The sequence below is a fragment of the Castor canadensis genome, chromosome X (assembly GCF_047511655.1).
Source record: "Castor canadensis chromosome X, mCasCan1.hap1v2, whole genome shotgun sequence".
Classification (NCBI taxonomy): Eukaryota; Metazoa; Chordata; class Mammalia; order Rodentia; family Castoridae; genus Castor; species Castor canadensis.
Window position 1 is genome coordinate 50143617 of NC_133405.1, and position 21075 is coordinate 50164691.

At 40.6% G+C, this 21075-nt stretch overlaps 1 protein-coding gene and 1 long non-coding RNA gene across 7 annotated transcripts in view; one reads left to right on the forward strand and one right to left on the reverse strand.

The window, feature by feature from the left end:
* Positions 1–3996, forward strand: part of LOC109675692 (glycine receptor subunit alpha-4) — a 27537-nt gene extending 23541 nt beyond the window's left edge. The window contains exon 9 of one of the 2 annotated variants that reach the window (XM_074063166.1): positions 3496–3996. In XM_074063166.1, the coding sequence (XP_073919267.1) occupies positions 3496–3771 (276 nt within the window). In that variant the 3' untranslated portion in view covers positions 3772–3996. Of the gene's footprint in view, positions 1–1091; positions 3055–3495 lie in introns of those variants that run through there. The other variant, XM_020152348.2, reaches the window with a different exon arrangement.
* Positions 1–20886, reverse strand: part of LOC109675694 (uncharacterized) — a 25713-nt gene extending 4827 nt beyond the window's left edge. For 2 of the 5 annotated variants that reach the window (XR_012444335.1, XR_012444334.1), the window contains exons 1-2: positions 20683–20883; positions 15175–15261 (exon numbers count right to left, since the gene is read on the reverse strand). This is a non-coding gene — a long non-coding RNA (uncharacterized lncRNA). Of the gene's footprint in view, positions 1–15174; positions 15262–20682 lie in introns of all 5 variants that reach the window. The other 3 variants (XR_012444336.1, XR_012444337.1, XR_002211452.2) reach the window with 3 other exon arrangements.
* Positions 20887–21075: the final 189 nt, after the last annotated feature.

Here is a 21075-nt window from a genome sequence, read left to right on the forward strand (position 1 = left end):
GAGTTGGTATCATCTTACAAGGGAGCATTTCACTTCAGGTAATCTCTTAGATAGCTAGAGCTTGTACTCCAGAACTTTCAATACTTTTTACATTTATAACCATCTTTGAAGGACATACTTCTCAACTCTGTCCTAAAATAAGAGTAAATAAGTTCTGAGTGAGGGTGTGAAGGCCTCTTGCATATATATAAAACTTCACTGAGCACTCAAGGACTGAGTGATCTCTTCTCTTCTCTTCTCTTTCTCTCCCCCCTCTTTCCCTTCCTGCTCATCTCCCCTCTCTTCTCTCCCCCTCTCCTCTTTCTTCCCTATCATGTCTATCTCTATGACTATCTTTCTGTCCTTACTTTCTGCCTCCAGCTGTGTTGTAGCTACTTAAGGTTGTCAGCTAGTCCATTGGATTAATGGGCTTTCTGCAGTGTGCCACATTACTTAGTGCTTATATAAAATCTATCCCCTCAATGTTAATGTGCTTATTATAAGGAATGTATTGTACATGAATGGAACATGCATTGGGTAATAAATGTTATCCTGGACATACTGACCCCTATGGTCAAATCTGCTGATCTGATGAGAAGCACACATATCTGCAATATAGTAATCTACTTTGGCTAGCCCATTAAACTTTTGGAATTTGCAGATTTGAATCAAGATAATTTTTAAAGATACTATATACAGGGAGAACTAGTTCAGAAGCTTTTGAAATTCATTAAAATCAATTTCACCAAATCTAAATATCTTGGCTTCACTGTCTGATGGTTTTGTTGTTCTGTTTATTACCAGTCAGCGATAATTTGACATTGAGATGTCCCTCTTACAGTGATTGGCACTTCACTGGGTTTTAGATGGCTTTGGATGATATCATGCATTTAAAAAAGATAGTTTGGGGCCTATCTGTAAATGAAATCATAGCATATACCATATGTACCACATAACTTAGCATATAAAATTGTCTCATGAATAATTTTGTGGCTATGAAAAAGCATGCAGCCACCGTGTCTGCACTGCATCACTTATAGGACATTTATGTCTGACCTAGCTCTCTGCCCTAGAACTTTGACCTCAAATTCTGCCTTTTCTTGTGATTCCAGGAGGAAGACATCATAAGAGAAAGCCGCTGCTATTTCCGTGGCTATGGCCTGGGACACTGCTTGCAGGCAAGGGATGGAGGTCCAATAGAAGGTTCCAGTATTTATAGACCCCAACCTCCAGCCCCTCTTCTAAAGGAGGGAGAAACTATGCGGAAACTCTATGTGGACCGAGCCAAGAGAATTGACACCATCTCCCGGGCTGTCTTCCCTTTCACTTTTCTCATCTTCAATATCTTCTACTGGGTTGTCTATAAAGTGCTACAGTCAGAAGATATCCACCAGGCACTGTGAATATGATGGGGACTATAGAGTTCAGCGGCTGGTTCCCTGCTTTCTCCTGGGTGGGCTTTCCCCTTCCATTACACTCCATCAGGGGCTTGGACAATTCCTTCTTGACCTCTCACTCAGAACTTCAACTACAGTCCCAAAGCTATGTGGGCCTATACTGCATAGTGCCAATGGTGGCTGTAGTTATAAACATGGCTAATCTAGATTTTCTTCACTCTCCATTTCTCATACAACTAAAATTTAGCCATGTTCCTAGGGCCAAGATTACTTTCTGCCCTTGCTGCCTGTCCCCATTTTCTACTACTTCAATGAAGAATATTCAGACCACTGCTACTAGATTCTGATTTTTCTCATCTTAATCTGTACCACTCCTCAACCTTGCACCTCCCACCCAGAGCCTGGCCTTTACTCAGCCCCTCTGTTCCTCCTACTATAAGCTTGAATAGGGAGTCTTTCCCATCTATAAGTGCTGTTCTCCGTGACCCAGTCAGGTGTCCTTACAGTGAAAGGAAGACAAAGGCACAGATTCCCCACCAGGAATAGTCATAGGCTGTACTTAGTTAGGGTATTATTATATATATGGCCCAAATGAGAGGTCATCAACTCTCCTGGGAAACTCAATACTGTCAGAATTGTGGCAGAAACCTTAGACACTCAAAAAGGGTCCACCAGAACGTCCTCAGAAATATTTTTCTATTCCCTGACTAACTAGCATTGTGTCAATGTTTGTTAGCCTGCTGGGTTGTGTAAAAAGACAAAATGCTTATTCTTTAAGAAACTTTCTTGATGATTCTAAGAAAAATGAGATCAAAGGTAGTACAACTCGGAATAACAGAAAATAGAAACTATCCTCGGAGTTTGCTGTTCTCTGGGTTTTGTTTCTTCTTTTTCTCCAAAGTCTCTTTAGTTTCCCAGACTCCTCATTCCCAACTTTCTCCTTTATTTCCTTTTGGTGAGCAAATAACAGTGCCTACCATGCAAACTTGTTCTGGATAGAGTGTGTTTCAAAGTTCAGGGGGAGGAACTAGGCATATACAGGGCCCCTATCCTGGACAAACACCAATTCAACCAACCTCAGGGTAGTAGTTATGCAAGTTAGAGAGCCACAATCAAGGTTCTTCTTCACCCCTTTCTTGCTTCCCTTTCTCCTTCTACAGGCAGGAGCAGCAAGGAGGTGCAGCACTCAGGTAAAGCTACCAGAAAGGTTGGAATAGAAAGGGTTGATACAGAAGGGCCCATTTTATACCAATGGGACATGAGAAGTATGGGCCCGGTACACTAAGTCCTTTGAAGTGACCCAACTGTGAGGAACAGAATGAGATGGGAGAGATTAAAGTGTGGGGCTAACAGTTGGAAGAAGTGATCAAATAATGTCTTAGACAAGATCTTGTCTTTTTCTTATTTTCAGAATAATTAACTAGATCTATTTAAGTCCAGTCTCAGTGTCTGTCTCTCTCTCCCACCCTCCTTTCCTCTCTTTCTTCTGCCTGTCTCCCTCCATATGGTGTTCCAAATTGAAGGTCAATAAATACAATAGTCAAAGTAAATCCCACAGATAAACCCAAAGCTCAGTTTTCTTTCTCTCTATTCAGATTGAACTTGTCTGCTCTTTCCTGTTTACTGAGATACTTGTCTGTCTCTTGGTTTTGAAGACAGTGTTCTGGGATGATCAAGGTAGCTGGTATAGAATTTTTTGTTGTGTTTTTGAAACAGGGTCTGGCTATATAGCCCAGGCTGGCCTCAAACTCTCAATCTTCCTGCCTCCACCTCTCAAGTGCTAGGATTACAGTTGTGAAGCACCAAGCCAAGTGCTACAAATTATTTTTATTGGTAACATTATAATTCTAGCACCAACAAGGTTCAAAATTTTAAAGCTGGTTTAAGGGAACAGATTAAATTGAGAAGGGCAAAGAGTCCCTGTTTTCCAATTTCTGCCCAGGTACTACCAATCAATAAGAGGCACAAGCAATACGCCTTTGAAAGGAGCAGAGAGTTATCTCTTTGACACTCTCCATGGTGAGGCTGGGGTGTCAGGCTGCTGCAGCTCGAAGGCGGGGGTAGCAGGGGGGGTGGACTATGGAGATGAGCTTATTGCACAGAGCTCTACTTGTTATAGATCTTGTCCAGATGGGCCAACTGCACAAATCTGCCCTGTTGGAAGTCTCAAGAACAATGCCCTGAAGACAGCTACAGTACTGAGCAATACAGCCTGCCCAACTGGGACTCAGATCAGAGCCATCAGCTGGTGCTGGGAGCCAAAGAAGCCAAAGTACCAACCAACATAATAGCCCAAAGGAGTTCACAAAGCTACTCAGAGGCAATGCCAGGTGGAAGGTACCATACCATTGGAGCCACTAAGCAGAGAAGGAAGACACATAGTATCAGAATCTAGTGCAAATGGCTTTCATTTTCCTTATCCTTCTCACATATGTACTGGGGCTGGGGATGCTAGTGCTTACTGAGAACATCTAACATCTAGCAATCCATTCTATCATGGAAATCTTAAACTTAGATTTTTCTTACCACAGTGAATTGGCAAGCAGTGATATAAGAGGCTTATTTGGAGGTCATGTCCATTTATCCTCTTTCTTACAATACTCACCCCTGCAGAGAGGCAAGCTACTTTCTGCCTAAATCATATCTAAAGTGATTTTCAGATTTAAAATAGCATTTTTAAAAGGGGGAAAACTTCCTACATAAATAAAGTGTTTCAGGTGTTTTCATTACTTTGTTGTTAATATTTAATGTCAGTTAAATATTTTATGCATATATTTTTCCAGAGAAAGGGTTTTACTTATTTAGTTGTTAAGCCCATCAGTGCCTCCATCTTTCCTTCAGCTTGCTCTGCTATTTGGAAAACCACTGATTTGTCTTCCTCTTTCCCCTCAATCCACTAGCAGGGCCTCTTGCTCTCCCAGAATTCACAGGTAAAGGAAAAGTAGCTTTCTATGTGAAAGAAAGGTAGTGAATAAAATTTATTCCTTTAATTTTCTCCCATTAGCATTTCCCCCCACCTATCACCAAAGAGCAGGTACTTTTCTATTTTAAATGTTAAGTTGAGTTAACGTTATTTTCTCTTTTCACTGAGATATGCAAATATCTCAACTTTATCCAGAATATATCACCTCTTGGGAATTTTTATATGTGTTCTCACTTGCCTCTTTCCATTCTCAATTTACTATTATCAATGTGGTAGTTATTATTCTTATCTCATTGTTCCTAGTAAACAAAATCTTAAATTTGACTTCGCTATGTTAAACGGTGAATGATCTTCTTAGGATGTTGTTGATGAATACAAATCAATCAAGCATGGGAACTACCCAGGGATTAGGAAGTCAGATATTATTATCATTGGTTCAGTGAAAGAAATGCAGAATAAGCTCCCTGAAGGGCAAGGACTGCAACTTTAATTTATTGATCACATAAAAATAGACCTGGAAGAAATCTTATAAAATCACAGAGTTCAAATACACACACACACACACACACACACAGAAGCTGGTCTTTGTATATAACAGAATCAAGTTAAAAAGACACCAAAACCTTGTAAATTGCCACATTGAATTATGAATAATAATGTTCTGATTAAAAATTAATAAATCTACATATATGAAGACTACAATCAAGCTACACTTCAAAAACCAATCACTGGATGAAAACCCTGGCAGTGACAAGTGAGTATAGTAGTGGGGATTTTGGCAGTACAACCACCTGCTTCCCCCTGTTCCACACATTGTTCCTGCTGGGGAGATAGTTATCTCTGAAGGGACAGCAATTAAGCTGTTCTTCCCAGCCTCATGCTTCACAACTAGGATAATGTTTATAGTCTACAAATGTGGGCTGATAGCTTGTTAGTCAGAACAGGTTGTTAGCAAATCTTAGGTGAGGAGGAAGAACAGCATCTGAGCTTCACAGAGCATTCTCTCTGTGAAAAGACAAAGTATACTGTCATGGAGCCACCTGTAGAAGTCACATGAGAACTCCTCCACCCCTCCTAAGTAGCTCGTTGTTTTTTTTTTCCAGCCACTGCTTTCACTATGGACTTTCTACAAACACCCTGCATTATACTGTGTGGTGCATTACAAAGGAAGCATATACTTTCACTATCAATTCCCTGAAATATAGGCAGGTTCTTATCATCACCCAAATTCAGGGAATGTTTTGCCTTACAGAGCTGGATCTAGAAAAATATGCACCTATTCTCTATTTTAATAGCTTCAATTCATGACAGTGTGGTGGCTTTCATACCAGAGCCTGGGTCTGAATTATAATTCCAGTACTCATTAGATATAGGTTCCTAGAAAATTTACTTCACCTCCTTCAACCTCAGTTTCTTCCTCTAAAGGACCATCTGAATGCATGGAAAGATCCAGCATACAGTAACTATGTGGCCTTGAGAAAATTATTGAACCATTTTGTGCTTTAGTTTTCACATCTGTTCAATGAATTTAATAGTACCTACCTCCTAGGGTTGTTATGGGAATTAGATAGTACAAGTGAAGTGCTTAACTCAGAACTTGGCACACAGCAAGTGCTTAATAAAAGTTATCACACAAGCAGATTATATCATCATAGTCCTTCTACACCTGTCAAATTTCTAACACACAGGCCTGATTAGAACTTCAACATTCCATTTGTGAGTCATTTCCTTGAGCCCACACTAACAAAAAAAGGTAAGGCTAAAATCACCTCTCTTTGTACTTCAAGTCTCTTCATTGGCACTAGATTTCTTCTTGATGGCATATAACATACTTACAAACTATGTAACCATGAAAAATGAGACACACACACAGAAAGAGAGAGAGAGAAAACTGTCCTTCATTTGACCTTGAATTTCTAACTATTGACCTAATGCCCTCCTTCCAATCAAAAGGAATGCTCTTATTAGCCATTTGCACATTCATAACTCTGCCATTTACTCCTCAACACACTGTAATTTAACTTCATTTTTCCTCCTACTCACCTTCCAAATGCTTTTTCCATATTCCTCACACTCCCTTGATTGCTATATTAAATCAGCACTTTTCTGTCCTAATTTTTATGACTTCACTGTAACATCTGCCAGAGCTGTCACACCTAACAGCTTTGAAATGCAGTTCTTCCATAACTTTCATTCTCCAGTTTCTTCCAAGCTACTCTGACCATTTCCTCTTAGGTTCTTATTCTCCAGGACTTTGTCTCCAGACTTCGCTCCTCCTCCTTGCACACCTATGGCTTGGCTGTTTTTTAATATTGCCATGGCTGGGATAACCCATATGCTGATGATTCTCAAATTACTATCTCCATCTCACTAGAACTCCAAACTCAACATGTCTAGAACCAAACAACTCAATGTCCTTCCAACTTTCTCCCCAACCCCATCCTCCAATCTTTCCAGTCTTGATGAGTGGTACTTCCACCTACCCAATCACCTAAACCAGACACCTGGGAGTCATCCCTGTCATCTTCTTCCACAACCCTCAGATAAAATAAGTCACCAAGTCCCACTGAGTTCACCTTTCGAGTATTTCTGAAATCTCTCCCTCTTTCCCATTGACTCCAGTATAATTTCCTATCCTCCACACTATTTCCAATTTGACCATAAGAAGTCTATAACACTTACTTTTTAAAAAATTCATCAGTGTTCCTTCCCCATGCCTCAGGAAAAAGCTCAGCTAATTAAATTTGGCCTACACGGGATTTTCTTCTCTGATCCCTGCCAGTGCCTCCAGCCTATTCTTCCATCACTTTCCTCACTCCCCTAAATGCACCCTGTATTTGGCCATTCTCATCCACCCACAGAACCCTAAACCCAACAATGCATCCTGTCTAATGCTTTGAGCTTTTGCACATGCTGTTCCTTAGCCTTTAAATGCCTTGCCTTAACCTCTGCTACCTGAGGTACTTCTACCCATCTGTCAAGACTAGCCAGATATCATGTTTTCTGTGAAGCATTCTCAAATTCATGCCACCCCAAATTCAGACACATTTAGGGTCTCCAACAGTGTCCTGTACATAGCTCTATATAGGTACTGTAGGATTATATAGTGTTCTTTTGTCTGTTTCCCTCACACATAAACATGAGCTTGAGGCGAGAGATTATAACGTATTTATCTTTCTATTCCCTATTCCAAGCTCACAGCAGGAAATAAATTAGTATTTACTAGATAAATGTTTAAGTAATGAGAACAGTATTTCTTTAAAAAAAACATTTTCAGCAACCCAATTACAGTGCTTGTTCTTATCAATTATTCTTTCTTAGAAAAGAGTTATATCATAAAGGACCATACTATGCACATAACAAGCACCTTTGTATTTGATTTTCTTTTAAAATATTGGAGTGGCACCACACTATCTATGCATGATAACCACACTATCTATGGTAGTGTGGATCAGGATCCACACTACGGTAGGATAACCACACTATCTATGCATGAAGTGAGGAACTGAGGCTCAGAGAAGTTAAGAGACTTGCCCAGATCTCACAACATTCTATTCTCAATATAATGCTTTATCTACTGTGCAAGGTATTTTCAAGGTGACCTTCAAGGAGTCCCAGGGTTTCATAGGAAGAAAGAACAGGCATCCACACCCACCCATACATACACATGTAGACATACAGTTCTATCACAGGAACTACTTTTAGCTTATATAATCACTTCACCATAATGTTTTGTTTGGTGGTGGTTGGGGAGATTACCATTGCTTTAAAAGTTTGAAAAGCAAAACTGCATCACCTACAACTTTCAGGTCAAGGGTGTTACAACTATATCATTAGGCTAACACTATAGGAAGATCTTGTTTGAGGGAATAGTCTAAAGTGAAGAATAATCATGACAAAGGAATCTAATAATTAGGCATCTTTCTTACTCTAAGTCCCTCTTCAAGTTATCAACTGACAGAAGTCCTAGATGCTTGTCATCTTACACCTCCTTACACTTTTTAACAATGTCTGCTGACTGATCTCAGGCATATCAGTCCTCAATTTTAAATTAATCTCCTTCAGGCACTCAGAATCACTGTCAGAAAGACAGTACTAGCTATCAAGAACAGCAAGAATACTTGGGACCTTGGTCATAGGAACACATTTACTATCTTGACTATATTTAATTATTCCCATTATTCCCATACAGAAACAAACAGTTGAACCTTTTAGAAAACTAATGTTTCATGTGATTCCCATAAGACAATTGGGTCTTAGAATTATAGAAGCTGGAACAACAGAACTGGACAGGTCTTCCCAGATCATTTAATCTGTCTCCTCATCAAACAACATGAGGTTACTGAAGGCTTTATGGGGCAAAGCCCAGAACCTTTTCCCTATCAACTTTGTTGAAGCTGTGAAAGGGAAGAATAGAAGAGCAAGTGAAAGACTAGAGTGTGTCATTATTTACTAGCTACAGATGCTCATTCTGGTACTGCTGTGACTCATAGATTGCAACAGATTCATGCCAAAGGTAATTTGCATCAGTGGAAATTGCTCCTGTGATGGCCATTTAGTCCCTAACCTTGGGATAGCATGAAGCTTGACAAAAGTTAGGATACTATTATAGGTGTAGAAAAGTCATGCCAAGCTCCACTTCTACAAATTCAGGGTTTGCTTCACCAGGGGATTTGTGAATTTATGAATTCCTTAGATTTATATTTCTTTAGCCTTTCCCTAGTGGAAATATAATTTTTTATCATCATTTGATTTGCCTAAGCTTCAGGATGGTCTTTTAAGGAAGGAGAAAATACCATTTCTCATTAATATATTATTATCCTTCTATGAAATGTACTCCATTGATTTTGGACTTAAACCTTCCTGTCCCATCTCATTTCAATTTCAAAGTGTAGGTTTATGAACCCTTTTCATTCAAAGCCACCTAATGAACAAGAGCAATGAGTCATGGAAATTAATCTCATTCATTTCTATCTGATACACACATAGTCCTTGTGGTGGTGGTGGACTCATGTATCGGGTAAAGGATTCAAGGGAGTGTGACAGGGTCGATACTAATGAAGATACCTTCAAAGCATCACTGATACCAAGTGTGATATTATTCTTCAACCAAAAGATATCCAGTTAGGACTTTAGCTATCAAATATTACTCATTTCTTCTTTGGGGTAAGTGTGGCAGTGTGAAGGGGGTGAGTATGCACTGCCTGACATCCTTATTTGCTATCTACCTAACCACCTGGAATCTGAATTAAAGATGTAAAGAAACCATCCCCTGGCATTGATGGCTACCCAGTGTGAGGTTTGTCCTCTGATTGTCTTTGGAAGCTTTCTTGGAGCTACATTCTTGTTTGCCCTATCCCCCCTCAGGGTACAGGGAAAATTGAGAAATCCAATTCCTTTCCTTGTCATTCCTTGAGTTCCTCTGTCCTGCGTTACTTAAAAGTTGTATCTTGGTGGCCTATTTGCCTTGTAAGATCAATCTAGGTTAAGGGATGGCTACTGTCTGAATGCCCTTACAGACATTCTCCATCCTGCCAGTTAGCCTCTGGATGGAATGGGGAAAATCTGGTATAAATTGGTACAAATTCATTCACTGAGTCTCACTGAGTCCCCAGTTTTAAAGAAGGTCTACCCCTGAGACAGAGGACCTTTTCAGGTTTTAGTACTCTTTAAAGTCTTCCTCACTGAGCCAGGTAAGGCAAAACTCTTCACCAGGAATTTGAAACTATCAAGTGAGTGATTCAGTGTTAGGTCCGCTTCATTTGTAGCTATGAGTACTGTGTTTGGAACAGTCGACAAGGGCAATAAATGCCATCTGAATGAACAACTGCATCTGTGGACGTAAGTACATTTAACCATACTGCCAAATCTCTCTGATTAGGAGGACCAATGAATAAGCTTTCTTAGTTTTTGGATGAGGGAGTGGTAAGAGGAGGAGTGAGAGAAAGAAGATGAATCCAAAAGATAACTGGAGGTGGGTCAGGTGCTCATGCCTGCAATCCCAGTTATATGGGAGGCAGAAACAGGACAATCATGGTTTGAGGCCAGTCCAGGTAAAAACTTAGTGACACCCTATCTCAAAGAACAAACCAATTGTGGTGGTTCATGACTATAATCCCAGCTATGTGGGAAGTATAGTTAAGAGGATCATAGTCTGAGTCTGGCCCAGGCATAAAGAGAGAGCCTAGCTAGCTGGTTGCCGGTGGCTCATGCCTATAATCCTAGCTACTCAGGAGGCAGAGATCAGGAAGATGGCGGTTTGAAGCCAGCCCCAGGAAAATAGTTTGCCAGATGCTATCTCAAAAAAACCCATCATTTAAAACAGGCTGACAGATTTGCTCAAGTGGTAAGAGTGCCTGCCTTGCAAGCATGAATCCCTGCATTCAAACCCCAGTGCCACCAAAAGAGAGAGAGAGAGAGACCCTATGTGAAAAATGACTAACTAAAAAGGTCTGGGGACATGACTCAAGTGGTAGAGCACTTACTAGCTAGCAAACATGAGGCCCTGAGTACAAATCCCAGTACCACCAAAAAAAAAAAAAAAGAAAGAAAATGGAAAGGCAAGGGTTTAGGGTAAGCTGAGGTTGTGTTCTCTAGTTTTGTATTTTTGCAAAGTCAGTGTTCACTCAGGGGCTAGGTGTGTAGGTCAGTATTCAAGCACTTACTAGCTAGCATGCATGAAGCCACGAATACAAATCCTAGTATCACCAAAAGAAAAAAAAAGTAAAGAAAAGAAAGAAAGAAAGAAAATTGAGAAGCAAGGGTTTGGGGTAAGCTGAGGTTGTGTTCTTGCAAAGATTTTGTGTTTTTGCAAAGTTAGTGTTCACTCAGGGGCTCCCAGCCCCTGTGTAGGTCGGTATTAGAGTACTTACTAGTATGCACAAGACCCTGAGTTCCATTTGAAAACTTTTAAAGATTCCTTTTTGCACACAGGTGTAAGAACAATTCTTTAGACTGGCTTTCACCCACCAATATCATGTCATCTACTTTAGATTCATTCACATATGTTTGTGGAGTACCTACCACAACATGCCAGATAATGTAGTAAATACCGGGGATACACGGTGAAGAGGAAACACCTCCTTCCCTCAGAGAGCATATATTCTGGCAAAAGAGACACATGTGGAAAACAGTAAAATGGAGACAATGTACAGGTATTATGGACATACAGAAGAGGAGACTTGACTTAGCTATGGTAGAAGTTGGGAGAGAGGATGTCCTGGAAGGCTTCCCTGAGATAGAGACAGCTGTGGACAGGAAGGCAAAGGAGAAGGAAGGTGTGTGGGGTAGGAGAGTTTTAAAGAGGGAAGTAAAAGAACAGATTTGGATTTTTCAAAAAAAAAGTTTTGACAATAGCATGAAGAATAAACTGTAGGAAGACAAGCTTGTGTTACCAGGTGAAAATGATGTCTTGGAAAACTGTGGTATTTATACACAATGGAATTTTACTTAGCCATGAAGAAGAATGAAATCTTATCATTTGCAAGTAAATGGATGGAACTGGAGAACATCATTCTGAGCGAGGTTAGCCAGGCTCAGAAGACCAAAAATCGTATGTTCTCCCTCATATGCAGACTTTAGATCTAGGGCAAATACAGCAATGTTGTTGGACTTGGGTCACTGACAAGGGGAGAGCACATACAGGAGGTATGGGGATAGACAGTAAAACCAAAACATGAAAGCATTTGATGTCCCCACTCCAGAGGAACTAATACAGAAAACTTAGAGCGACAGAGGTCAACACGAGAAGGGGATCAGGAACCAGTGCAAAGATCAGTTAGAGATGAATCAACTTGGGTTGTAACACATTTGTACATGGAAGCTAGGAATCTCTCTGTATAGTTATCTTTAACTCAACTAGCAAAAACGCTTTGTCTTTCTTACTATGCTTATGCCTTCCCTTCAACAAAATTAGAGATAAAGGCAGAACAGGTTCTGCCTGGAAGCGAGGGGGATGGGGGAAAGAGGGTGAGGGCGGAGGGCAGTGGGGAGAAATGACCCAAACAATGTAGGTACATGTGAATAAATGAATAATAAAAAAGAAATGCAACCTTAAAAAAATGATGTCTTAGAAAGGGGAAAGAAATGAGTGCTATGGGAACATAAAGCGAGATACTTAACCTGGTCCTGGAGATGATGGAAAGCCTCCCTGAGGAAGTGACATTTAAAGAGAGACTTGAAGGCTAGTTTAGCCATAGTAAGGAGTATGAGGGGATGAGAAGTCTCTGGCACACTTTGTGTGCTAGTCAAAACTGGTCTTAATTTTACTATTTACTCCTATCCTGGAATTCCTGGTACTTTTCCTTTCTAGCCAAATTGTATCTATCTTCTACAGTTCTCTCAAATCTCACCTTCTCTGATGATGGCCAGATATGACCATTATTGCTTCTAAACTCTTACCCCATGTTTGTCACTTGGCATTTAAAAATCTACTATTTAGTATGGTTACTTAACTTCATCTATCTCCAAACTCCTTATAAGATCTTTGAATGTATAAACTGTTTTCTATTACTTCAGCATCACCCAGGGTGTTTAGCACAGTAATGGACACATACAGTACTAATTGAAGGAGTGAGTGAATGAATGACTAGAGTGTCTACAGGCATCTTTTAGCAATCCACTATTATCTGTGAAGTTCACACAAGGAAAGGGGTCTGCTTTCCCTAAAATTTGTACTACATTCATCCAAAGACCCAAGTTCTGAAACTGACAGCTCCTTCCCAATGGTCACTGCTTTCACTTCACTGCAATCTCCCCACAACCACCACCACCATCTATTGTTTCTCTGTCTTCTGATTGTCAGCCAGAATGAGAAAATGGTCTAGCTGTCCTCAGAGACTTACGCCAGCCTGGACTGCTCTGCAGTGCCATGAAGGGCCAGGACTTTTGTTTACAGCTGGGAGCCTGGTGAGGCAGTAAGCACAGCTGACAGCCCCACTCTGGAGCAAACATCAATCTTCCTCTGTCCTTTTAGCCAAGTTTCACAGACCAGTTCTATTGAAAGCTGACTACACTCGCCTGGGTCCCACTGACGTCCTACCCACAACCCTAGTGTGGGAGGAGCTGGGTGAATCTCAGCTTTGTACCTTCTAGAAACTGTTCTTGCTCTTCTCTGACCCCAATTTCAAATAATTTCATCTCAAACTCAGGGCCTTGAAAGAACATGTCCTCTTAGGTCCCCATGCCCTGAACAGTGCCTCACATCTCCAAACATATCTGCTCACTCCTAGCAGTGTGTAAACATCCTCATTTCTTAATCACTAATGAAAACACAACAGCAAGTAGAACAAACCACTGAAACATGTAGCTTATGGAACTTGACCTTCCAAGTCAAGTAAGGTTCCGTGTTTTTAAATGTGCATGTGTATGTGTGTGCATGTACACACACACATCACCTTTGCTTTAAGATGGCTTTCTCTTCCAAAAGCTACAAATCAAAAAAAAAAAAAGAAAAAAAGATATAAATCAAGTAGGACATGGTACCTTCCAAGAATATCATTAAGGGCCTGTTACATATCTTGCTCCCTATCTCCTCCTTAGCCAACTTTGCCCTTATAGCACTCTCCTAGGGTGACACAACACCCCAGTATATTCCTTTCTTTGTCTCTTGCCCCCAGATTCCCTTTGCCTGTGCTTCTCTGCCTGCAGGCTAACACAGTCTTTGCCAATTAGCTGAGTCTTCTTTCTGTGGGTTTTCAACCTCTCTCCACTCCTAAATGCCTGAGGGATATGAGACATTTCTTTTACTAACAGTGATTCATTACAAGGCTTCTTATGAGGTCTGGTGGAGGGGGACTCTAGGTAGGAGGACATTTTCCATCTAGGAGACCTCATCAGAAGTTTTGGTTGAGAGCATTTTCTTAAGCTGTCAGAATGGTTCAAGTGATAGAGCACCTGTCTAGCAAGCATGAGTCCCTGAGTTCAAACCCCAGCACCACCCCAAAAAAGAGGCCTTTTAAATCTAAAACACCCCCTTCATCAGATTTTTACATGGTTCATCTGTACTAAAGGTTGTGCACTTCACCCAATTCCTTGGTTAATAAGTAGTGTTCTAAAGAGAAATCCATCTTTGTTCTTTTCCCAAGGACCAATGAAGCACTTTAAAAACATTTTTGTCTTTTAAAGCCAAATAGCACATGTTTTTGCTCATATACAGAATCTATGTCTAGAATTACAATAATGACAATAATAATGGGACTTGAATGCAAAATAAACACTGTAGGGGAGTTCAACAGGAAAGGGAGGGGAAATGGAGAGGGTGGGGAGGGTTTGAAGAGAATGTATGGTGAAAGCATAAAGAAACCCACTAAATATTGTTTTCAAAAGGGAGGGAGGGGGATTAAGGGAATACAATATAGGGAGAACTTACTCAAAATACACTGCATGCATATATGGAATTTTCACATGAAACACTCTTGTACTATTTTTTTTTTGCAGTACTAGGGCTTGAACTCAGGGCCTGCACCTTGAGACACTCCACCAGTCCTTTTTGTGATGGGTATTTTTGAGATACGGTCTCAAGGACTATTTACCTGGGCTTGCTTTGAACAGAGATCCTCCTGATCTCTGCATCCTGAGTAGCTAGGATTACAGGCATGAGCCACTGGCACCTGGGTCTTGTACTATTAATAAATTCAAAATTTTAAAAATGTTTTATTATGGAAACATTCAAAGATACACAAAAGTAGGGAAAATAGTTTAATGGACTCCCATATCCCCATAATTAAGCTTCAACAATTTAGATGCAGTACATTTAAGTACTACAGGCTTATCCTTTAAAAAATATGACAGCTGATATTTTCAAAAGCCATAGCTTTTATCATTTCCAGGGTTACGGGGAATGTAAATGGAAACTATAAGCAAAAGCAATCTTACCTCTGGAAAAATGGTTCAAAGCAGCATCTCAAGGCATAGCTTGGAGTACAGATATCAGCAAACACTGGTCAAAGTCAGTCCTCATCTCTGTTGTTGATGTGTAAAATAGATGATAGTACATGATTATTTCAAGTGAAGTTGAGTTGTTCATGAAAGCACACATTTTGCTAAACTGCATGCTAAACTATTAACTCAGGAAGGAAAAAACAGAGGATAATGTGGAAGGTCTGGCATTCCAAGGTCATCCAAGGATTTCACTGATTAGGTTCAGGTTCTCAGTGGTTTTGGTCATTTGAAATAACCTCCTTTGTCAGGGTGGATGGGTCAGTGGGGGTGGGGTTAATTTCTGGAGGACAGAATAGATATACCTGAAAGGATAAAACTTTCCCATGACTATTTACAATTTTTGCTCTGTCCATTAGTCATGGGCTAGCAAACTAAACTGATCCAGACTAATGTGCTGGACCAGTTTTATCAAATTCCCATGTAATGAGGCAAGAATAAACTGAAAAAAAAACCCTTCATTATAGAAATACTATTTTGTTTAGCCTTGAAATATTAGGTTTTGCTTTTAACTTTTACATTAAGTAAACGTTCTTTTAAGAAATATCCAATAAGCTAATCAGAACCAAATTTTTAAAATATCAAATAAACATTAGGACAGGTCAATTTCATCTATTATCCAAAAAGGCATGGGAGGAAAGTGGGGTATCTCCTTTCCCTCCAGAACAGACTGACCACTATGTTCCAGATCTAGGAAGGTTGTTTTAGCCACAAGGTAAGATGAAGAAGGCCAGCACATAATGTTAGGCAGGTTGCACCCTGTATACAACTAAGAGAACATAAGTCCAGGCTGAAATTTCTTTTTCAACTGCTCCAGTGAGGCTGTAGAAGTCCAGAGAGGGGAAAAAGCACTTTTATCATTGTTCCACTAGAGTGGACACATCTCTGCAATTTGCTTGCTCTAGGTAGCCAATGTTTCTAATTACCACAAAGGCACTATATGAGCTAATGATGGACTTAAAAATTAACACAGGGTTCTTGGAGCCATTGGTTATCCAGTGAAGGCTGAGGCCATAAATAGTTTCTGTCTGGCCTTGGGCCTTGGAACCAAACAAACCTAAGCTATCTCTTCCTTTCACTTGAAACAGCATGAAGACAAGGATTTGGTTGTAAATTCAGAAAAATAGCTCACATTTTGGGAGGACTCACTATGAGTGAGGAATCTGCTGAAGCCTTACCCACTAGTGGCAGGGAAGTACTCACATTGAGGGGATAGCATAGCATAATAGGAAAAAACCTTGGCTTTAGAATCAGAGACAAGTCTGAATCATTGCTATGCTGTTTACTTGCTGAGCAACTTGGGGTGAATGTTTAACTTCTCTGGGCTTCAGGGAGGATTTGCTAAGGTAACATTTATAAAGAGGTGGGCATAGTGCTGCCTGGCACATAGAAAGCATTCTTCCTGTCTTTTCTCATTATCTCTCTGATTTCAACCTAGATCTTGAAATTTTACTTAGCAAAGAATAAAGATGAGTCTACTAGACAGAATGCTGAAACAACAGTCAGGAGATGTGGATCCTAGTGCCAGACATACTTGATACAGCACCTTGGGTAAGTTACTCCCCTCTCCAGACTCCATCAATAAAACAGAACACCCCTAGCCCTGACGTTGAAAAGCGCAGAGAAAATCATTTTTCTTGGGTACCTGCCATGAGACATGCATTATACTAGGCCCTTTAACATATCTTGTGTCCTCTAAATCAACATTGTCCAGAATTTTGATTGTGGAAATGTTCTATATCTGCACTACTACAGTTACACTAGTTATAAATAGATATTGAACTCTTGAAACATGGACAATACAATGGAGAAACTGAATTTTTAACTTAAATAGCCATGTCTTCTAGTGGCTACTGTATTGGATAGTGTGGCTCTAAGATTATGAAGCAGAAATATTTGTTCTCATTTAACATATGGTGACACCAGCCGGGCACCAGTGGCTCACGCCTATAATCCTAGCTATTCAGGAAGCAAAGATCGGGAGGATCAAGGTTTAACACCAGCCTGGGCAAATAATTTGCAAGACCTTATCTTGAAAAAACCCATCACAAAGAAAGCTAGTGGAGTGGCTCAAGGTGTAGGTCCTGAGTTCAAACCCCAGTACTACAAATATATATATATATACACATATATATACACACACATATATATGGTGATACCAAAGCTTAGAAAAGTTAGAGAACTTATTAAAAGGCACTTTGATAGTAACTAAACCAGACTCAAAGCGGAGGACCAGAAGGTTTACTAGGATAAGGGGGTCAAATATACCAAGAATTATCCATGGTCCACTACTTACAAGCCATATTACCAAAGGAAAATGATTACAGACCCTAGAACCCACTTTCATCATCTATAAAGAGCTGATAATTGTCATGTAATTTACAGGCCTATAGTTGGTATTAATGGGTATAAAGTAAAACAGAGTATGTGGCCCCTAATAGGGTTTCAACAAGTCTGTTTCCTCAGCACCCTGATTTCTACATCACACACAAAATAGATTCAGATATAAATTTAAAAGGATAACTTCAGAGTAGAGTGAGCATTGGGAAATAAAAAGGCTAGGAGGAGAACACTCATAAGCTATTATGTGCTTCCCTAATAAAGAACGGAGATGGGGAAGGGTATGAAAATTATCAACATATTTCCATTTACTTGATTTATTTTCCTGCTCTCTTCTTGATGCTCCAAACAGGGAGCATCAAGAACATTAGCCAAAGCAGGGAACAAAAAACCTATAATGTATTTTGAGGCTCTGAATGATAAGCTTTTATGGTTGAACAATAGAGAACTGTTAAGGGCTTGGGCTTGAGAGGCAGGTAATGTTGAAATACTGATCCCCATATTTGTTGTGTGCACTGGAAATATAATTTGATACCTCTACACATTGGTTCTTGGCAGTGCCAGAGTCTGAACTCAGGGTTTTGCACTTGCTAGGCAGGTGTTCTACCACTTGAACCACACCTCCAGTCCTTTTGGCTTTAGTTATTTTTCAGGTAGGGTCTTGTGTTTTTTGCCCAGGCTGGCCTGGAAGTGAGTTTCCTACTTAGATTTCCCATGGTAATGGGATCACAGGCATGTACCACTACACTAACCTTTATTTTGTTGAGATGGAATCTTGCAATTTTTTTGCCCAAGCTGGCCTCAAACAATGATCCTCCAGATCTCTACTTCCCAAGGCAGCTGGGATTACAGGGGTAGGCCACTGCACCTGGCCAATTAATTCTTAATTTGTAAAACAGGACTGATAATATGCAGGGTACCTCAATAGAAACACATCATTTATTATTTTGCTTACATTCTGTGGCACCCTCTAGTGGTATGTATAAAAATAAGCACTACATTTCTGCCCTTCAAAGCAGTGGTTCTCAAACTTCAACATGTATGGGCATCACTGGGACAGTTTATAGTATCACAGATTGCCAAATACCACCTCCAGAATCTCTGACTCATTTGGTTTGTGGTGGGACCTAAGAATCTGAATTTCTGACAACTTTCCAGATGATGCTGACGTTTCTGGTCTGTCGGGGAAATACGCTTAAGAACTACTGCTCTACAAACCTCTTACTTGTGTGAACAAGTATATGCAACTGATAACTGAAAGAGAAGATTTTTGTTGTTTGGTTTGATATAGTAGTACCCATCTAATAAGAATTTTGTAAAGAAAAAAAAGAATATGTGACGGATATAGCACAGCATGTAAAATACAGAAAACATGCAAAACACTGAGTATCACTATATAAATCATTTTTCTCAGGGTCATGGGGTTAATAACTTGTGAAATTATGGTTTAAGATTAAGTGTCTGACTCTTAAGGACACAGTAAAATTTGGCAACATCATTACAGAAAACAGGGTATAAACACATATCTGATAAAAATTTCAAGAGGAAAGGAAAATCAGTTTTCAATACAAGGATCCAGCTTTAACCTCTGCTATTTCTTTCTTTCTTTTTTTTTTTTTTTGGTATTGGAGTTTGAACTTAGGTCCTCATGCTTGCTAGGAAGGGGTTCTACAACTTGAGCCAGGCCATCAGTCCTCTGTTATTATCTAACTTTACTGACTGAGTAGATAGTCATCTATATTTCCCATTGGGGGGTACTGTGGGAATTTAACCAAGCAAGAAAGCAAAAAGGGTTAGAATTTTCTTTTCTCCTTTTTTTGGAGAGCTTTACTATGTAGACTAGGCTGGCCACGAACTCACAGTCCTACTGCTTGGCTGGCCACGAACTCACAATCTTACTGCTTCCACTTCCAGAATACTGAGATTACAAGTGTGTAGCATCATGACCTACAAGGATTTTCATCTGTATCAGTGCCAGGGTCATGAGTCTCAGGGAATGAGAAATGCAAAGAAGAGCCCAGTAGTACACACTTACAGATAGTGCCTAACCAAAATCTGTTATGAAATAAATGAAAACATTTTCAAAGCAAAAAAAAATTGCAAGGAAGAAGACATGGAGAAGTGAATTTTTTAAGGAGAAAGGTAGTTAGCAAAAATATTTGGATATTGGGTCCCTGCCTGATGGGGCTATTTACAATAGTTGATTTTACGTTTTTTTAACTAATGAAATAAGGTATACACAATTTCCATACATTGTTTTAAAAGTTCAGCAAATCGGGAAGGGAGGAGAGGGAGAAAAAAATCCCACAATCCCAGGGGCCAAACAGCCAATCCTTTGCTAGGATTTGGCGGCATCTAGTGGTAAAATCAAGAGGTAGAAACTTCACCCAGAGAACTTTCTGGAAAATTAACTGCGTATTTGCGTAAAGAGCACTGCATTTGGAGACCAGGAGAAAAAGGTAAGAGAGCCTCGGGCCTGACAGAAATTTGGAATCTCTAGCGGAGAAGCTTATTCTCATTATAAGGTATTTCCGCCAAAATTGCGAGGAACTAGACCAGAGAAGGGAAAAGCGTCACCCTCATGGGCGCCGCAGTGGAGACGTTTGGAGGGGAGGGGGATATTGGAGGCGGAGAGTGGCGCTGGCAGCGGGGCAGGGTGGGGGATACTGGAGAACTTAAAAGAAGCCGCCCTTTGGAGTAGCTAAAGTAGGAATGCAAGTTACTAGTAGGGGTTTGGCTCTTAACGACGGGAAGCCTGTAGTTTAGAACTGCGTTTTGACTAAGAAAAAACGAGGAAAGGAGGTGTGTTTTAGGGTCTAAAATTAAATCAATAGGGAAGGTCGACATGTCTTAACAAAAGCCGACTGTTTCTGTTATTGCCACCTTGCCTTAATTATCTTCCTTTCCGTTTTACTTTATAAACATACACAAAAGCAAACCACCAATTACACACATACACACGCCTGCGCACACCCACCACCTCCGGCGCCACGCGGGCTGGCGAGCACTCACGCCCAAACCCCCAGGCCACGCGAGCTTGCCCATCACATACGCCCTGACTCTTAACGCAATGCGCCCACGGCACTCACTACCCCCACTGCGCACATCAAAACCTCCATTGCGCCTTTTTCATTCCTGCTCCGAGAGTTGCGCAACAGGCTCGGGGGCGTGGCCCTAGATTTGACCTCGCTCTTCCCCACTCGCGGGAACCTTAGCTCATTTCCGCCTATCCTATTTCCGCAGGCCACGTAGACACTTCCTTTCCTAGTGGGGGGGAAAAAACCCACAAACCCACAATGCCTCCTTGAAGAAGAGGCGGGTGGGGGGGGGACCCTCTGGTCAGGGGAACTCTGGGTCGTGAAAATAGGCCACGTGAACACGCTGCCCTATAGACTTATGACCCAACGGCTGTCGCGCACTTGGAGGGCGGGCCAAGAATCTAAGAGGGCGAGCGTCATTGGCCAGAATACTCACTGAAGGAGGAAGATGATTGGTTCG